The sequence below is a fragment of the Poecile atricapillus genome, chromosome 2, assembly GCF_030490865.1.
Source record: "Poecile atricapillus isolate bPoeAtr1 chromosome 2, bPoeAtr1.hap1, whole genome shotgun sequence".
NCBI classification, from domain to species: domain Eukaryota; kingdom Metazoa; phylum Chordata; class Aves; order Passeriformes; family Paridae; genus Poecile; species Poecile atricapillus.
Window position 1 is genome coordinate 13230514 of NC_081250.1, and position 17903 is coordinate 13248416.

The 17903-nt window shown below is 46.9% G+C and overlaps 1 protein-coding gene and 1 long non-coding RNA gene across 2 annotated transcripts in view; one reads left to right on the top strand and one right to left on the bottom strand.

Annotated features, from left to right (window-relative positions):
- Positions 1–3656, bottom strand: part of LOC131576067 (uncharacterized) — a 70407-nt gene extending 66751 nt beyond the window's left edge. The window contains exon 1 of the long non-coding RNA XR_009276920.1: positions 3413–3656. This is a non-coding gene — a long non-coding RNA (uncharacterized LOC131576067). The remainder of the gene's footprint in view (positions 1–3412) is intronic.
- An 8224-nt stretch (positions 3657–11880) lies between these two features.
- FZD8 (frizzled class receptor 8) lies at positions 11881–14672 on the top strand. Its single transcript, XM_058833155.1, has one exon. It carries the CDS (start codon positions 12014–12016, stop codon positions 14027–14029), a length of 2016 nt encoding a protein of 671 aa, XP_058689138.1. The 5' UTR covers positions 11881–12013; the 3' UTR covers positions 14030–14672.
- Positions 14673–17903: the final 3231 nt, after the last annotated feature.

Sequence of the window (17903 nt, forward strand, 5' to 3'; positions counted from 1 at the left end):
GACTGTAAATAAAAGCAGGAGGTGGTAAACAGAAAAGAATAGAAAGTTTGATGGGGCTCCCAACAGATGCTGTGTGTCAATAAATGTCAGTTGAAACTTAGATGCTGCTTTTGTGCTCTCTTAAGGAAATCATTATAATCACATTATTCTGTAACACAGTCTAGCCTAATCTCCATGCCTCATACTAGAGAGGATATTTTTGATCAACTAGACATTTGTTAATTACAAAACCAAGCATCTTGAAGCTATTTTGTTTTACATGCAGAATGAAGCAGCTTATTTAAAAGTGAAAATTATTACATTCACATTTATTACCCATAAAACTAACAATACCCATAAAGCTAACAACTATTTCTTATATCCCAGACCAGATTAGTGACTCTTGTAAAAATATTGTTTGCTTCAAAAATACCATTTAGATAGCACAAACATATCTACAAAACAGACAAGAGACTGATACATATAATAACAGTTGGGGTTTTTAAGCACAGAAACAGATACTTCAGTTTATCCTTATAATTTCCTAAATCTGTAGATGTATGCCTTAACTCTGTGTTTTGACATTAGATTCTTGATATATATTTCACCACAGCATTTGCCTTCACTGTCTGTTTCACAAATTTTCTGCCAATAAAGGACTCTCCATAAGGAAAACACTTCTAATAGTACTGAGCACTTTAATGATTCATTGTCCATTCTCTGCCCCACACCCCCAAAAGTTAGCTCCCACTACAAACCAGATTTTTTGTTTCCTAATCTTCTCTCCCATTTAACAACCAGATTTGACAAACCTTTTCTCAAGCAAACAGACATTTTAAAGTAACCAGCATCACTGACAGGAGGACAGACTATTTTGCATGAGAAAGTTTACAGGATGTAATCTTCTCTTTTCCTTGAAGTTAAAGTAATTACTACCTAGTACTGAAATGAAAGAAATTTAATAGTGTCAGTACAATTACTTGTGAACACATGTTTATTTTGCACCCAATTACTCCCCCCAATTCTTCCAATTTCAAGAGTGGACAGATTTGGTAACTTTATTTGCTTCTCAGTTCTTGACATTATCATAAAAATTCTGATTAAGGCATACAAATTACGTGAGAGAAGTTGCACTATTCTGCCATTCTTGACACACTTTAGAGGCAGGATTACAATATCTTCTTTCACTTCACAAAATTTCCAAATTAATTTTAATAGAATTTACATATTTTTACTGCTTTTCTGGGATTATTTTTTTTTTTAACTTTTTCCAACTCATGAATTCTAATGTACTAAAATTTCCTCATTGTACAATGAGTATTTGAAATCATGCTAATTGACTGTGGAGCACTATGCTTCAGAAAGTATTTAGATTCCACACATGAGCAGCTGGCACCATATGAGCTCACTCTTGTGCTTCAATATTGTGCTTTCCATTCTCTGTTGTCCTTCCTGCCACACTTTGGATTGATGAATGTATTTCTCAACAATACTCAAATTATTTTTTTTATTTTAAATGTTGCCTGGCTATTATACTTTCTCACTAATATTTATTTTAAATAGTTCTAAAAGGGAAGTTTTAGTACTAACAATGTGCTATAATAAAATTTTGCTGACAGAAATCTGAATAAAAATGTCTGCCATGTCAGGAAAAGAAATAAAAGAGAACCCACCTATTTTGGTCAATATAACACCCAGGTAAATTTAAGCACACAGGCGTAAAACTAAATATATCTACTTTCAGGAAATCATAAAAATTCCAAAGCATTTAATAAAAATATAGAAAATAAAAACCCCTGCTGTTTTACTAAGAGTATGTTCCTTTACAGATTTGATCATTAATGCCTGTGAAGACTTAAACAGCATAGCATTACTTAGTAGTCATGAACTAAGTTAAACTACCATGAGAACAAAGTTAAGAATATCTGGAAAGACATTTCTGTAAAGCTGCTATGATACCAAACAAGCAATAAAGAATAACAATCAACTTTTGCTTAGGAAATGCCACATGTTGCCAGTTGGTGGTAGCTTCTGGCTACAAACTGCAGTCTGACACTGAGCAAATGACAGAACATAACACGTACTGAAACTAATGCAGATCATACTAACAATTTTCCTCCCCGACTTTTATATTTGCTTTGTTTTCTCTTCTTGTCATAATACAAGGTCCAGTGAATTTTGCAGGAGTCTCACACTAATGTTCTACCCACCAGCTTTGGAAGAACACACAAAAAGGTTCATAGTTGTATTTAAGACAGTTGTTGCAAATTCTTACTACTACAAAAAGCAACAAAGGAGAAATGGAAGCTGCAAAATCTACTTTAAAAAAAAAAATCAACAGAATGCTTGAGACTCCAGAATCACAATCTACTTAGACAAAATTTTCTATTCCAATGCTCATATGTTTAGTGATTCACTTTCACTTTTCTCAGTGAAAAAAAAGTAATTTTTGATAAATTTGGCTGAGTTCTAGATGGCCAAAACCCACAGTTACTCATTTATCAGCGTACTTCTCCTCATCCAAGGATGACTATTACAATTCCGATCAAAGGTCCATTTAGCTCAGTATCCTGCTTCCAAAAGCAGTCAGTCATAAGTCAGAGTGAAGAGAGCATGAGCAAAGAAATCAAATACAGTATTTTCCCAGAATAACTCTTTAGCATTTCAACTATACTGCACTCAAGAATTCCTGAGACTAATGTAATTTATCTATTTATCTTGTCCAATGGACCTTCTCTTTCACTTCTCCAGTTACCCCTTCAACTTACGTAAACTTTTGTATCCACAACCTGCCAAAGCAAGGCTACCCTGGGTAAAGAACTAGGAACTGTATTGTAGTGCCCGTTTTGTGCACAGTCAGTACACAGTACTCACATTTTCTTACTAAAACACAGCCAAAATAGAACTTCAAAAAAGCAAGACTGAAAGAAACCCTTGAAAGAAACTGAGTTTGCATATACCCAAGCGAGTGGAGTCCAGTGGGAATTAGCATTCTGGACACAATAAAATGCTGCAATGGCAAGAGTTATAACAAGGTTGAATATAGCTTGAAAAGCAAGCAGATGTCATGAGTGAAAAAACAGACACCCTAACAAAAGCAGCCAAAAAGCTCTGTAAGCCTCCCTCAGTCCAACAACCAAATTCTGATCCAAGGAGGTTAAATATAGGGCTGCTTGAAAATTTTCCACTGCATCTATTTTTGATGGGAAATGAGGCTTTCAGCTAAACACTTTCTGGTTGGATTGTTTGGGGGTTTTTGGCATGTCTAAATATGTGCTTCTGCAAGTATACTTTTCTTACCAAAAAGCCAAACTTATCAACAAAAATATTTTGATTGAAAACATAGTATGTTATTAAGAAATGCTAGTGTAGCACTTCATTGTATCTCTAGCTTACCTGCTTTATGTGGCAGATCTCTATCAACTAGACTTACCATTTAAATGAGAATTCTGATGACAGATCACTTTGAGGGATTCCCCATTTCCAGCATTCCCTTCAGAGAGGAAAGATCATGGCAAAATGTCAAAGGTGGAAGGCAGCCTCAGCCTTGCAGACCAGGGCCAGCAGGCATCCAAGTCATAATGTCAGAGGAGGACTACAGTAACATTTTTCAAACCCAGAAGTTTTAGTTTTCAGACAAAGTCTTCCAGTCCTCTGAATTCTGTCAAAGCATGTTGTGTTTCCTGGAAAAATAAGACAAAAAAGAAACAGAACAAGTTTTGTATTTTTTTATTGAAAATTCATGGAGGAAATTTCATGGGTCATGAAAGGTCTTTCTTACTCATTAACCTGCAGATTCAAACCTATCACCTAGACCCATCCACCCACAAATCAGAAAAAAGTTAAACAGCAATAAAATGTTTCAAGTTTTCCATCACATTTCTGTTAGCAGGACTGTTCAAAAGCCAAAGAGCTAAATCCAAACAAAAACAGACTTCAATGGATGTGAATACTTAATGTATGAGCCCTAAGTTATAAAAGACCAACCAGCATACCTTACAAAAGCAAAGGATGAAGATAAGATTCATACAATGGCTACACTTACTAAGGAATCTGTAATACAAAAATATGTATAGCAAAATCAGTAAAGTGGCAAGAAAATAAGATACTCCAGTCATTATTCCCTTTCAGGGTTCTCTATTTCAGTGAAGTACACCAGAAGGAATAAATCCATTAAGATTAATACAATAAAAAGTATCAGCTATCCAAACATAGCTATTACCATCCCTTTTCTTGGAACACCACAATCCTCTGGAAGAACTGAAAGCTTTTCATCCAAAACTAGGCCCTGACCAGAGCAAGACAGAGAAGCACTCAACTAATACTACCAGGAAAAATGATACAACTAAATTTCTAGTATTTCTCTCCCCCTGTGGCTGTTTCCTGACATACAATCACAACCCCTCACCCCAACGGCAAAATAAATGTATAAAGAAAATAAATAAAAGACAAGAAAACAATCAAGACTGCACCTTTTGTAATACTGCTGTGAACCTACAAAAGACAACTGCAGAAATTCTCATGCCAGTGGGGTACCTCTTTCTTTCCCCTCACCATACACAGAGAGGACTATTCCTGCCATCATTATGCCTACTAAGAATCAAGAAAATTCAAAGGAACTGGCAAAGAAATTTCCATATTTTAGAACTCAGTGAGTAGAAGGAAAGGAAGAACATTTTGCTATTACAGTGAAATTCCTTTCAACACCTTTTCAATCCCACCATTCTTTTACTAAAATAAAAATAGAGAAAGGTTTTCAGCAGTTTCTGCTGAGACCAGGCACCTGAGATCTCCCTATAAGCAGTTCCAAACACTGCCTAATGCCGATTCCCTACAAAGTGTTAATATCTTTGACTGTCTAATGTTATAAAATGAAAAGTGCTAACACAATTTGTCATTCTCAAGGCAAATTTATTCATCAAAACTAGTACAAGCCCAAGCATGCTGTCCTTACTCATATTTGGAATAACCAACCATTGTTGTCCCAGCAAAATTGGTACAGTGAAGGATTAGTCAGCGTCTAACTCTAGAGCTAAAAAAAATATTTAGAATAAATGAAATACAAAGAATAAATGTTAAAAATCAACGATGAAAGATACATCTGTTATTTGCATTTTATCTCCTGGGCAATAAGTAATTTCAGTAAGAATTTTTCAGTGTGATTTTTATCATTCAATATTTTAAAAATTACTACTGGGCATCCATCAAAAGTTAGGATTGGAAACAGTGAAACTTTAAAAATGTCTACTTCAAACATATGCAAAACATTATTCCCTTAACTCATAGTTTCACTAACCTCCAAGGTGCAAAAAATAGCATCAAAATTTATGACCAACTTCATATTGTTCAAGGATTTAATGACATGTTTCTCTTCAAATCAGTTATACAATTTGCTTTTTTATATCTGGATTTTAGCCTTATCCATGCCTTTCAACACAAAGTGTAATGTTTTTCTTCAGTTTACTTCTTACTCATAACTACATCACCTCTTTAGTTTCTCATTTGATTTACAGTATATGAGAGGGCATATGTGCAAGCTAATGTCTCCATGTAGCCTATGTAGAAGTTTTTAGCTCAAAGTGGACTACACTGCTTAATTTTGTCTCTGCATCAGTCTTCTTCCACCAGGAGCTGGCACAGAGCTACACACAGGATTTCCTGCCAGGAGTCCCACAGCTGCATGAGTGTGGCAACTGAGCCATCCCAACTCTGACTTCCCCTGCATGAGACAACCCTGCACTCTCCACCTCCTCTGCTGTGCCTCCTTCCTTCGCCCTGTCAGTACCAATACTCAGAGTATGCACCCAAATGTGGATTAAGTAACAAAGTCAAGGAGGTCAAGTTAATGAATAAAGTCCCCTTAATTCCCCCAGAAGCTATGACATCAAAGTCCACATACCTGCACGTCATACCATCCTAAGGCCAGGTGGGAGTTGTAATTTGGAAGCTGCCCATCCCAGATGGCCACAGCCCAGACAGGTAGGGCAGGGGGCCATGCAACAGCGGTGGATGTTCACGGAAGCTTTGCAGAGGTTTATACCCAAGTTGTTAAAACCGAGGTCTCCAAAACTGAAGACTGACCAAATGGACTTCCCAACCCATGCTGGGAGTAGTGATGGTGAATGTGCCATTCAAGCATATATGAGCATTAATTACATTTTGACAGAGCATGGAGAGAGAATCACAAACATGACTGCAGGAGTCACTGGTGTGCCAGAGGCCTGGACATGCTTCCTTTTTGAGAAGAAAGTGGTGCATGTTTATACTCTCATATTAACCCCCAGAGACCAAGGAGAGATCCTTGCCAATCTGAATCCACATAACCTTCCTGAGATTCAGGAGTGCATTTACATACTAATGTTCTAGCAGTGGCCCAAAAGTAAATTCATGGTTACCTTGGTGATCAGAGGAAGACAACACTACTCACTATGTCCATACATACCTTACATACATTATGATTAGCAATTTAACTGCATAAAGTTTGTGTTACTCTCCAAATAGGGTGACAATGGATCAACGGACTACTTAATTCAGCACAATTTGCTTTCAAGTCACATGATTTGTCATGTGTGAAACATCACACCATGAGGTATTACAATCTGTAGCACAAGTGCATTAGAAATGCAGCTTGCTAAATAATGGTGGGAGGAAAAAAAATAATATTATGAAGAAAGTCCTCAAGAACACATTTTCCTTTACAGTCTTTATAATCTGTATTTTCTTGCATTCCTTCCTCCTGCATTGCTTCAGTAATGAGAAATGAAGCAATATACAATTACACTGAGAGAGCAAATATTTTGCAGCCCAATCACCAACTGCACACAGTGTAAGAAAACAGGACTAAAGCCCTTCAATAAGAGCTCATCTTATATTGCTCCCATGCTAAACTGCTGTTCACACCAGCTCCTTACACTCATTCTGCTGCTCATACTCCTTCTCTAACGAAGCCCACGCACTCAACACAGCCTCAGGAAGAAATCCAACCATGGTCGGCTCCTGTTCAGCAGAAAATCCTCCAGCTACATTCAGGGCCACAACCTGCAGTTCACCATTGAAGCAATCCTCAGCCCACAGCACTGATAATCACTTTGTCATCATCCTTTATGGCAAGGGGACAGCAAAGAACACTTCCAGAAGTTTCTCCTCCCCCTCTGTCACCTGCTCTTCACTCCAGGAGTAGCTATTGCAGCACATTGTATTCAGGCTATTTTCTTGTTGCCTGAAGTCTCTCTCATATCTCACTGAACAACAGTAGCATCATGGTACTGTGCCCAACCCCAATCAGATCTGACATGCCTGAAAAAATGTAAGCAGAACATTGTTCTTGCCTACAAAAAGTTCTCATGAATCACAATGAAGTACAGGCTGACTCAGAAGATGTTTGAATGCCATTTATTTATTTATTTTTGTAAAAGGAAAAACAGCAAAGATAGATATACACACTGTATTCTCCTATCCCTATTTTCCTTTAAGTTTCACAGCACTGGATTTTTGTTCATAATTTGTGCTTTTCAGACTTGCAGAAGTACAAATCAGTCAGTTCCTTCCCATACTTGGATGTCCCATCCTGTAGCTCAGTTCTAGACCACATGGCATGTGAGAGAATAGGACAGACTGGAAAAAAAATAGAAATAAAACCAACAAACCAGTTTCCTTTACTTTTAATTAGAACTTTTTAGGGTAAAGCTGAACACAGCAAAGTACAACAATTCTACCTTCCTGTGTTTACTAAATGGCCCGTAAAAATACCATTTCTTCTTGCTCCTATTTATCCTGTCCTCAAAAAGATCCACAGTTTCTAGTTTCATGGTGTTGTTCAATGTATTGTCCATGCAAAATCCCCTATGTCTTGCAGCTAACCAGCATTTGCTTAGACAGTCTCTGCACAAAGCTCTGTGGCCTGTGATAGGAAGATCAGCCTAGCCAGCCCTTCTGGGTTTAATCCATGAAATTACTGCCTTCAGTCAAGGCTTCATTCTAACAAGATTATTTGAACAATTTCCATGGACCAAGTTCTTCTTTTCAAACATTTTTATAAAAGCACCATTCAGTGACCAATCTAATGCAGTCAATGCCACACTAAAATTTACTGGAGAACACTCAGGGGGAATTAAAAAGCAATTTTTTTCAATCTTATAAACTAGGAATCTCTATTTTTACAGAAACACAATAGCATGTTAAATCCAAGATTTCATGTGGCATTTTTATTTCCAGTTTTAAAGAAGAAAAAAAAAAAAAAAAAAAAAAAAAACCCACACACACACAACTAAATTTACTTATTTTTAACTAAAATGCCCTGTAGTGTCCATTACCTGATTTGGTGGGATCCATATAATCCCAAATGTAAAGCCTCAGATGAACAGAAAAATTAAGCTTATGTTAGAGGGGCCAGTGCCAAACCTAATTGCTTGAATAAAAGAGGCGTGAGTATCTGTGGCAACAAAGATCTGTAGTGACAAAGAAGTGACAAAGACTAGTCACAAAGTGACTAGATTTGACAACAAGTCAAATCTGCAACTTTGTAAAAAGTTATAATATCTGTAACATCCTTTCCAGCTTTATATTTCTGCATGATTTGATGACTGGACATCTGTTTTGAAATCCCAGGGAAAAAAAAAAAAAAAGTGCTCTAAAGTATTCTGCATTGCTATAGCAAAGTTCAGCTTTTCAGAGAAAGCAGCTGCTAAATTTTCTGGAATAAACACACAAACCATTTTAAAGACTTGACCCTTGATTCCTTCATCACAGGACTTCTAGGGACTTCAGGGAAGTCTCCAAGTATGAGGAACACACAATGGGCTCTGATTCCACAGTCTTGAGCAAATCAGGCTGCTTTTCAGTCACATAAAGCAAAGCAGCCTCCTCACAGCTGTGCTGTTTTATATACCTGAAAAACAATTTTTAAAATTATCATGGTCTTACTGGGGAATTTGGATATGCAGTCATTACTAAATTGCCATAAAGTTCCATATTACCAATTCTGTCATTACTGAACAGCTTCAAGACACAGAGTATCTTTGTGCTGCATCTCTTTTTCTCGCTGTAAGAAAACAAGAGCATATGAATGACAGCAAAAAATGAAGCCAAATGTACTGTTGAGAAACTTGGTATTCTCTTATTTCTAGGAGAGTTATAGTGTAACTCTAAACTGCAGTATTCAGCATGTCTCCTGAGCTTCCTCGCTGAAATATAGCAATGGAAATTTTACAGCATCTGTGTTGCTTTTGGAAGCCATCACCTCACATCTGCTGTCTCTGTAGTGTAGAGTTTAAGTTGAGCATAAAAAGGTACTTTGTAACAGGCAAGAGGAATCCTGACAGAGCGGTAATTTACAGACTCGCCCGGTTCCCCTGACTAGACGCACTCACTTTTACATTCTGTAGAGATTTTTATATCAGGTGCGCTTCAAGCAGCCACCAGCGAAAGAGTCACATCTTAAAATGGAGCACCGCATCCAGGACTGGAGACTTTTTAAACCTCTATCAGTCACCGAGTCCCGTGCCAGACATTTTCTTCACCGGGCATTGTTCGATGTCCTAACACCTTTCACAATGGTTTTAACTAAATTAGCGCTAAAATAACTACCTGCCACTTTTGGGAAAGTTCTGATTTTGGTCAGAAACAGCACCGCGCGTGTAACAGCGGGACAGATTGCACAGTCCGAGCACGCGGAGGAGCGCGGCCACGGCCTCCGAGAGCTTCCCGGTCCCCGCGACCCGGGGTCGGGAGCGGCGCTCGGTCAATTGCAAATCAATTGTGATTACACAGCGGGCGAGTTTATCGCCCCATCATCGCCCATTTCCTCCTAACGGGGTAATCCACGCGCTCGCTCACACGGCGACAGACCCGGCGACAGGAGCCTGTTGGCTCAGCCAACAACCCGGGGATTGTTCCTTGTTTGGCCTCACGCGTTCCATTTCCTCCTCGGGCGCCCCGCACCGCCCCCCCGGGGAGGGTTCGCTCCCCCCCCGCCCGGCTCCGCTTCTCTCCGTGTGACTCCCCGCGAATCACACGATTCCCGCCGCCGGCAGACGGGCCCCGCCGCGTTCCCGCGGTTCCAGTCATTAGGGCCGCAGCGGGAGCGCCAGGCGCAGCAGCGCCTCGATTAACAAACAAACGCCCCGTCCCGGGAGCGCGACAACCCCCCGGGACGGCCCCGCCGCGCTCCGAGCCCGCGCCCGCCGCCGCCGCTCCCCTTAAGGTGGTCTGGCTACGGCGGGGTCGCCGGAACTCCCGCCCGCCCCCTCCCCGCCGCGGGCGGAGAAAAGCGGCGATTCCTCTGGCGGCCGTCCCGCGGAGCGCCCCCCGGGGGTGGAGCGCGGGGGGGGCGCTCCGCGGGGCGGCGGCGGCCGAACGGGCACCCGGCCGCAGATGGCTCCTCTGCCGCCCCGGGCGGGACACGAGCGCTCGGGGCGGCTGCAGGCGGCTCCTGGGCGAGTCACCGCCGCGGCGCCGGGCCGGCGCGGGCGCTCGGGAGCCGCGGCCGTGCCAAGACCGGCCTCCCGGCGCTGCCCCGGGGCTGCGGATCAGCGGCCGGCGGCCGCCGCCGTGCGGGCGGGGTGCGCCCAGCACTGCCCGCGGAGCTACGCCCGAGTCCTCGCCCGGCTGGGAACCGAGCGTCCACCTGCAGGGCCGCGGGGCTGCTCCGCGCCGTCCCACCGGGAGCTCCGGGCGCCGGCCGGGTGCACACGCGGCACCGCCTGAGCACGCCCCGGCGAGCGCCGTGACCCGCGGCTGTCCGCGCCTCGGGGGTCCCCGCCTGTCCCTTCACACGCCCCGACCCCGGGCAGAGCACCCAGCGCTGCGCTCGTTGTTCGGAGCTCTGCGCTGGGGCCGGGGCGGCGGGGCCGGCTGTCGGCCGTGGTGCTGCCGGGCACCCCGGCTTCGCCGCGCTCCCACGCCCGTCACCAACACGTGCAAGGGGCAGGACGGCGGGGATGGGGCAGCGCGCACACCGGCACGGGCGGCGAACCCCACAGGCGGCAACGAGGTGATAGGGAACCCCTTCCGAGACAGTCCCGAGTGCTACTTATACTGCTGCTACGGTGACTGCGACTTGGCCGGCAGCCCCTGCAGGGGGACAAAGGTTCCCTGCGCAGCCCGAGCCAGTGGCTGGCCGCCGCAGCCCGCGCACCGCGGTGCAGAACCGCGCGTCTCCGCACGGGCAGGGGCCGAACAAACACCGCCACGTCCCCGCAGCCGCTGCCACCCAACAGCACCAGCCACAGTCCGGCGGCGGCTCCACCTTAAGGAGCCCCGGGAGCCGCCCCCCGCGTCCCGCCCAAGCGCGGCTGATAGGCGGACAATGCGGCGGGGGCGGGGCCAGGCGGCGCTCGCTATAAATATTCATGAGAGCGCGGCGGCCGGAGCGCCGCTGCCGGGGCCGGAGAGCGAGAAGTTGGCGGAGGCGCTGCCGCGCTCGACCCGCGGCTCAGGTGGCGCGATCGCGGCCGGGGCGCCCGGCAGCCGGAGAGGGACCCAGCGCAGGGCGAGGGCCGGCCGGCTGACGGTCACCCGCGGAGCCGTGCTCTCGGGCGGGCGGCAGAAGGAGCCGCTCCGGCCGCTCCAGCTCCTGCCCCGCCGCTGCCCGCCCGCTCGGCGAGGTGGGAGCCCGGCACCGCCTGGTCCCCGGGACGCCTCAGCCTTCTTCACCGCGCCGCCCGGGGGCTGACGGCGAAACTTCTCTGCCGCCGCCGCCCCGTGCCCGGCCGGCGCTGGAGCAGCGGCGAGAGGAGCTGCGCCTCCCCCTGCCGAAACCGACCCCGCGGGGAGCGATGCGACGGCGGCTGAGGGGCCTCCCGTGAGCCCACCCCCATCCTCCGGCGCCGAGTGGGGGCTGCCCCTCACCGGGTGCCCGCGGACGACGGCGTCCGGCGGGGGCTGCGAGACCTCTCACCTGCGACCGGCACGGAGGGGGCCGCCCTCCGCCCCCCCGGGGGTAGCCGGGCCGGGGGGGTGCTGTGGCGCCGTGCTCCCCGCGGCTGCTGAGCGGGACGGGAGAGGAGCCGGGGCCGCCGCCCGCGCGCCGCCGAGCATGGAGTGGAGTTACCTGTTGGAAATCACCTCGCTGCTCGCCGCCCTGTCCCTGCTGCAGCGCGCCGGCTGCGCCGCCGCCTCTGCCGCCGCCGCCGCGTCCTCCTCCTCCTCCTCGGCAAAGGAGCTGTCGTGCCAGGAGATCACCGTGCCCCTCTGCAAGGGCATCGGCTACAACTACACCTACATGCCAAACCAGTTCAACCACGACACGCAGGACGAGGCCGGGCTGGAGGTGCACCAGTTCTGGCCGCTGGTGGAGATCCAGTGCTCTAGCGACCTGCGCTTCTTCCTCTGCAGCATGTACACCCCCATCTGCCTGGAGGACTACAAGAAGCCGCTGCCGCCCTGCCGCAGCGTCTGCGAGCGGGCCAAGGCCGGCTGCGCCCCGCTCATGCGCCAGTACGGCTTCGCCTGGCCCGACAGGATGCGCTGCGACCGCCTCCCCGAGCAGGGCAGCCCGGACACGCTCTGCATGGACTACAACCGCACGGACCTCACCACGGCCGCGCCGCCGCCCGCCAAGCCCCCGCTCCGCGGCTCCAAGCCCGGCACCCCCGCCAAGGCTCCCCCCGCCGCCGCCGCCCCTCCGGCCGAGGCCCCGCGCAAGCCGCGGCCGCCGCCGCCCTGCGAGCCGGGCTGCCAGTGCCGGGCGCCCATGGTGTCGGTGTCCAGCGAACGACACCCGCTCTACAACCGCGTCAAGACGGGGCAGATCGCCAACTGCGCCCTGCCCTGCCACAACCCCTACTTCAGCCCCGACGAGCGCGCCTTCACCGCCTTCTGGATCGGGCTCTGGTCCGTGCTCTGCTTCCTCTCCACCTTCGCCACCGTCTCCACCTTCCTCATCGACATGGAGCGCTTCAAGTATCCCGAGCGCCCCATCATCTTCCTGGCCGCCTGCTACCTCTTCGTGTCCCTGGGCTACCTGGTGCGGCTGGTGGCGGGGCACGAGAAGGTGGCGTGCAGCGGCGGGGCGGGCGCGGGCGGCGCGGGGGCCGGGGCTGCGGGGGCCGGCGGCGGTGCGGCGGCGGGGGCGGCGGCGGCGGGGGGGCGCGGCGCGGCGGGCGGCGCGGCCGAGCTGCAGCCGGAGCTGGCGGTGGCCGAGCACGTGCGGTACGAGAGCACCGGCCCGGCGCTGTGCACCGTGGTCTTCCTGCTCGTCTACTTCTTCGGCATGGCCAGCTCCATCTGGTGGGTCATCCTCTCCCTCACCTGGTTCCTGGCTGCAGGCATGAAGTGGGGCAACGAGGCCATCGCCGGCTACGCGCAGTATTTCCACCTGGCCGCCTGGCTGCTCCCCAGCGTCAAGTCCATCGCTGTTCTGGCGCTCAGTTCTGTGGACGGGGATCCGGTGGCTGGCATCTGCTACGTGGGCAACCAGAGCCTGGAGAACTTACGGGGCTTCGTGCTGGCACCGCTGCTCATCTACTTGGCCATCGGCTCCATGTTCCTGCTCGCTGGCTTCGTCTCGCTCTTCCGTATCCGCAGCGTCATCAAGCAGCAGGGTGGCCCCACCAAGACCCACAAGCTGGAGAAGCTGATGATACGCCTGGGACTCTTCACTGTGCTCTACACTGTGCCAGCTGCCAGCGTGGTTGCCTGCCTCTTCTACGAGCAGCACAACCGGCCCCGTTGGGAGGCCACACACAACTGCCCCTGCCTGCGTGACCAGCAGCCAGACCAGGCCCGCCGCCCTGACTATGCCGTCTTCATGCTCAAGTACTTCATGTGCCTGGTGGTGGGCATCACCTCCGGTGTCTGGGTCTGGTCTGGCAAAACTCTCGAATCCTGGAGGGCCCTCTGCACTCGCTGCTGCTGGGCCAGCAAAGGTGCTGCCGTGGCTGGGAGCACAGGGGCAGGAGCAGGTGGACAGGCAGTAATCACCACAGCAGGAGGACTTGGGGCCGGAGGTGGTGGCTCCCTCTACAGCGATGTCAGCACCGGCCTGACGTGGAGATCAGGCACCGCCAGCTCTGTCTCCTATCCCAAGCAGATGCCCCTGTCTCAAGTGTGAGGAGGGGGAAAGAGGCCAAAGGTTAGGGAATGAGGGACACTGGCCTGCCTAAAATGCCCCCTCACTGTTTGGTGCCATTAATGAACCCCTAATGGTCCTTATTAGCCACAGCTTGTATAGAACAATGCAGCTGGCAGAGGCCCCAGGCTCCAACCCCCTCCTCCTTCCCCTCCATTCATATGCAGGGAGCATGTACTTCAAGGAGCCAGCTTATTATTTTGCTGGCAGAGGAGGGTAGAGGCTCACCCGTGTCTTGCAGAGGACAAGGCACAGCGGCTTCTGAGTCACTCTGGACTAACAGCAGCTCTTTACTCACGGGAGGGAGGGTCTTCCTCCCCCCCATCCTGACGTGGGAGTCTGCTGGGGACTGCAGGTTTTTGGGATGTGGATGACCAGGCAAATGCCTTACAATATTGACTCAATCAAAACATGTCTTAATATTACACCCCAGCTAAATACGGGTTTCCTACATTAAAGGATGTATTTATATAATTATTTGTTACCTTGTACAGATGTGTAAAATATGTATATATCCAAAGCTATACAGTCTGTAAATTTTTTTTGTAAAAAAGTTTAGAGGCTACCCCTGTAAGAGCAAATACGAGTATTCTATTTTGTCAATAAAATGACTTTTGATAAATGACTTTTTCACGCTTTTCCGCTATTCCCGCCCTGGTTATTCTAGATGCTGTATCTTTAGGTAGTTCCATAAACTATGGACTGCATTCATGCTCCAGTCATTACCAGCTAAAGAAGTGAAATATGTAGACACAAGGAAACAAGTCATTCAACAAGTTGTTCTGAAAAAGTGTTTGCCAAAACTGGGAGGTGCCTTGCCGTACTTCTTCTTTCCTTTTTTGAAAGATGACGGTGTCTTTAAACTGAGCCTTTACAAAAGAGTCGTCTCCCATGGCACGTTAAGTGTCCTTTTAAAGCGGGTGTTATTTTAGGAATGTGCGCACCCGCCTCTCATATCTGTTGTCTGCACTTCTGTAAGCACCTGCCTTTCCTGGGATGCATACTGAAGTGTAAAAGGTTAATGTTTTAAATTCATAGAGCATGTACTATGGTGGAACAGTGAGTTGAGATTTGTTAGATCAATCTCTTCTTAACAGATTAAACTAACATCTTAACTTTTGTATATCAAATATGGTCCTTTTTCAAGAGAAAAGGTATTGTTCTTCTGTCAGGAGTAAGCTAATTTATTTGAGCAGAAGGCTGTTGAATTAACAGAAGAATGCTTTGGCAATTGTTGAACTTTTTACCTGTCTGCCCAGTGGCTCAGAACATCGTTCCTTTAAGAGGAGCTAAATGAATAGGGTTAATCTGTAGGGAACTTGGTTTCTTTTGAGTTTGGGAAAACTTTGATCTTTTCTCTTCACCAAACGTGATGTATAGTCTGAAGTTTCTTTCCCTGCTGCCTGGTTCCTCTTGTTGCAGACCAATTGGCCACCATGGAGCCTTAAAGTTCTTCAATTAAAGGGACATGGGACTTTTTTTTTTTTTTTTTTATTTTAAGAGGAAGACTTGTAACAGTTAGTGAACACCAGAGGGAAAAGGGAGAACAGCCTTTTAAACAGCTTTTCCCTGCATTGTTAGCCAGACTGCAGGCAGCAAGGCATGGCTTGGAGCATTATAGAAAAGAGCTATGAATGCCCTACAGGTGGTCTGCTCACATAATCTCCCCAATTTAAAACATTTTCCTTTACAGGACAATTGCATTACAAAACTCCCTTCTCTTTTGGTCCTAATTGAACCAAAGAACAACTACAAGATTTTCTTTAAAAACTGAGTGTCCAAAAAAAATTTAAAATCTGTTAACCAACATTCTAATCTGTTTTCTAAAGTGAGAGCACTCAGAATAACAAGAGTAAAAACTGCATTAGACATTACTCCAGATATTTTTACATCATCTGCTTATATTCCGTCAAATTAGCAATCATTTAAAAGCAATTGGTTAGGTTGTGTGCTAGCAGTGAAAAGATAGCCCCAGGTCCCTTATTAACCTGCCAATCATGATAAGAGATGGGCAGCTACCCTACTAATGACACAGATATCAGTCATGATTTGTGGGAAAAACCTTGTTTCATTGAGCACTGACTTGATTATTGGTGTCCCTTTCAAAGACCTCCTAACTTAATAGACCCCACTTCTACAAACTTGCCAGGAACATGAAAAGGAGTAATTTAAAATGCTCCTAACTCCTTGATGTGAAAAATAATTTTATCTTCTTAAATGTAAAGGAAATTCCGCTGGAATTTATGCACTGTGCCTATGTATGCACTGACTAGAAGCATCAGAATATTGTCAGAGCTGTAAGTTGAAAAGGCTGTACTATTTTTCTATATTGCTGGAAACATTTTTTTCAAGGTTGTTGAATTAAATCAAGGTGGCACTTTTACCTTCTGTTAGGTCTTCCTGCTGGGGAAGACCCACATAGCACAATCAGTTCTGCAGATAAAAATCTGAGTTCCTTCCCCTCCACCAGGTTCTAGCAAGGAAGACAGAGGGGAGGTACAGTCACAACTCTTCTCTGAGAATTTGTTTAGAGGTTTCTCACAGGCTGCAGGTTGCTAGCACTGAGATAAAACCATTTCTAGTAAAAGAAAGAAGTAGCCCTATGTCTTAACCTACTTGGGAATGAGCCAAGAGGTGATGCAGGTGACTACCACACAGGTGAACTGAAAAAAGGAGTCTGCGAGCTAGCCAGGTAAACAAGATGTCTGCTTTGGAAGTGACTGAGTTATAATGCAAAGATTAAACAAATGAAAATGAGGCAAAATTAAAATCACTAGAAACACAAACCTGGGGAAATGGAGCTAAGGAAGCTAACTTAGAAGTGCAGATTTTTTGTGAATCAGTATAAAAGTTGTAGATAAGGAAAAACAATCAGAAACGCCAACAAGGCATTTAGGTACACAAAAAATAAAACTCCACAGCTCACACACAACGAACTCCACATTATTAAGATGCCCTTTATAAAACTTTAACATTAAATTTGCTAAGAATATCCAAAAAGTATTGGTAAGGTGATAGAAATTAAAATGTTAATTTTCAAGTTCTTGTGATAAACTGCCTCCTCTAAATTTGCCAGAGAGCTACTGAAAATAGCCCAAGGAGACCCATGGCCCAAGGCCTTGCCTGCAGAGCAGGAGTGCCATCAGCATCCCTGCTGGCAAAGGCTCATCCATGGGCAGGGACAGCAGCCACACACACTGGCTCTGGAGAGCTAAGGCAAAGCTTTGCAGTCACTGATGGGGCCCATAGCACAACTTGTATGGCAGCATTTGGGGGCTGGATAAAGGCAACCAAGAGCCTCCTACAGAAAGGCCAAACTGCTCTGTTCAGGCGAGTGACCAAGTTAGAAAAACATGGTTTAGGGTTTTTTTCCTCTCTAGTAAGCAAGACACTTTTACAGAGCTCTTTTTTTTTTTTTTTTTTTTTTCTTTTCCCCCCAGGACCCCTCCTTGCTTTACATGCTCCTGCTTCAGAAAGGAAATCTTACAGATCTTCCTTCTGCTGCAAAAACTGAAACCTCCTGCAGCCTCCCAGAGAGCTGGCCTCCCTTCTGGTGGGCCTCTTAAAAGGAGGCAGAGCAGTGCAGGTGTGCTGCAGAGCCTCAGCAGGGACACTGCACATCCCCTGGGCCCTTGCTGCTCAGTCCTGGGAGCTAGCTGGAGATGTGCTCCAAAGCTTTCCCTGTGCAGGAGAAGCTTCCCTGAAGCTTTGATAATCAATCATTTTGTTGGGAAGGGGCTTTGAGACAGGGAGGAATTAGGAAATTCTCATATATTGTAATAATACAAAAGTGGCCAGGCTTTCTGGGAAGGCTATGAAGGCTAGGACTGGCACACAAGGAGTCTTTTCTCCTTTC

Excerpts from the sequence above, each read along its gene's own strand:
- FZD8 (XM_058833155.1), top strand. The coding sequence starts at position 12,014 with ATGGAGTGGAGTTACCTGTTGGAAATCACCTCGCTGCTCGCCGCCCTG.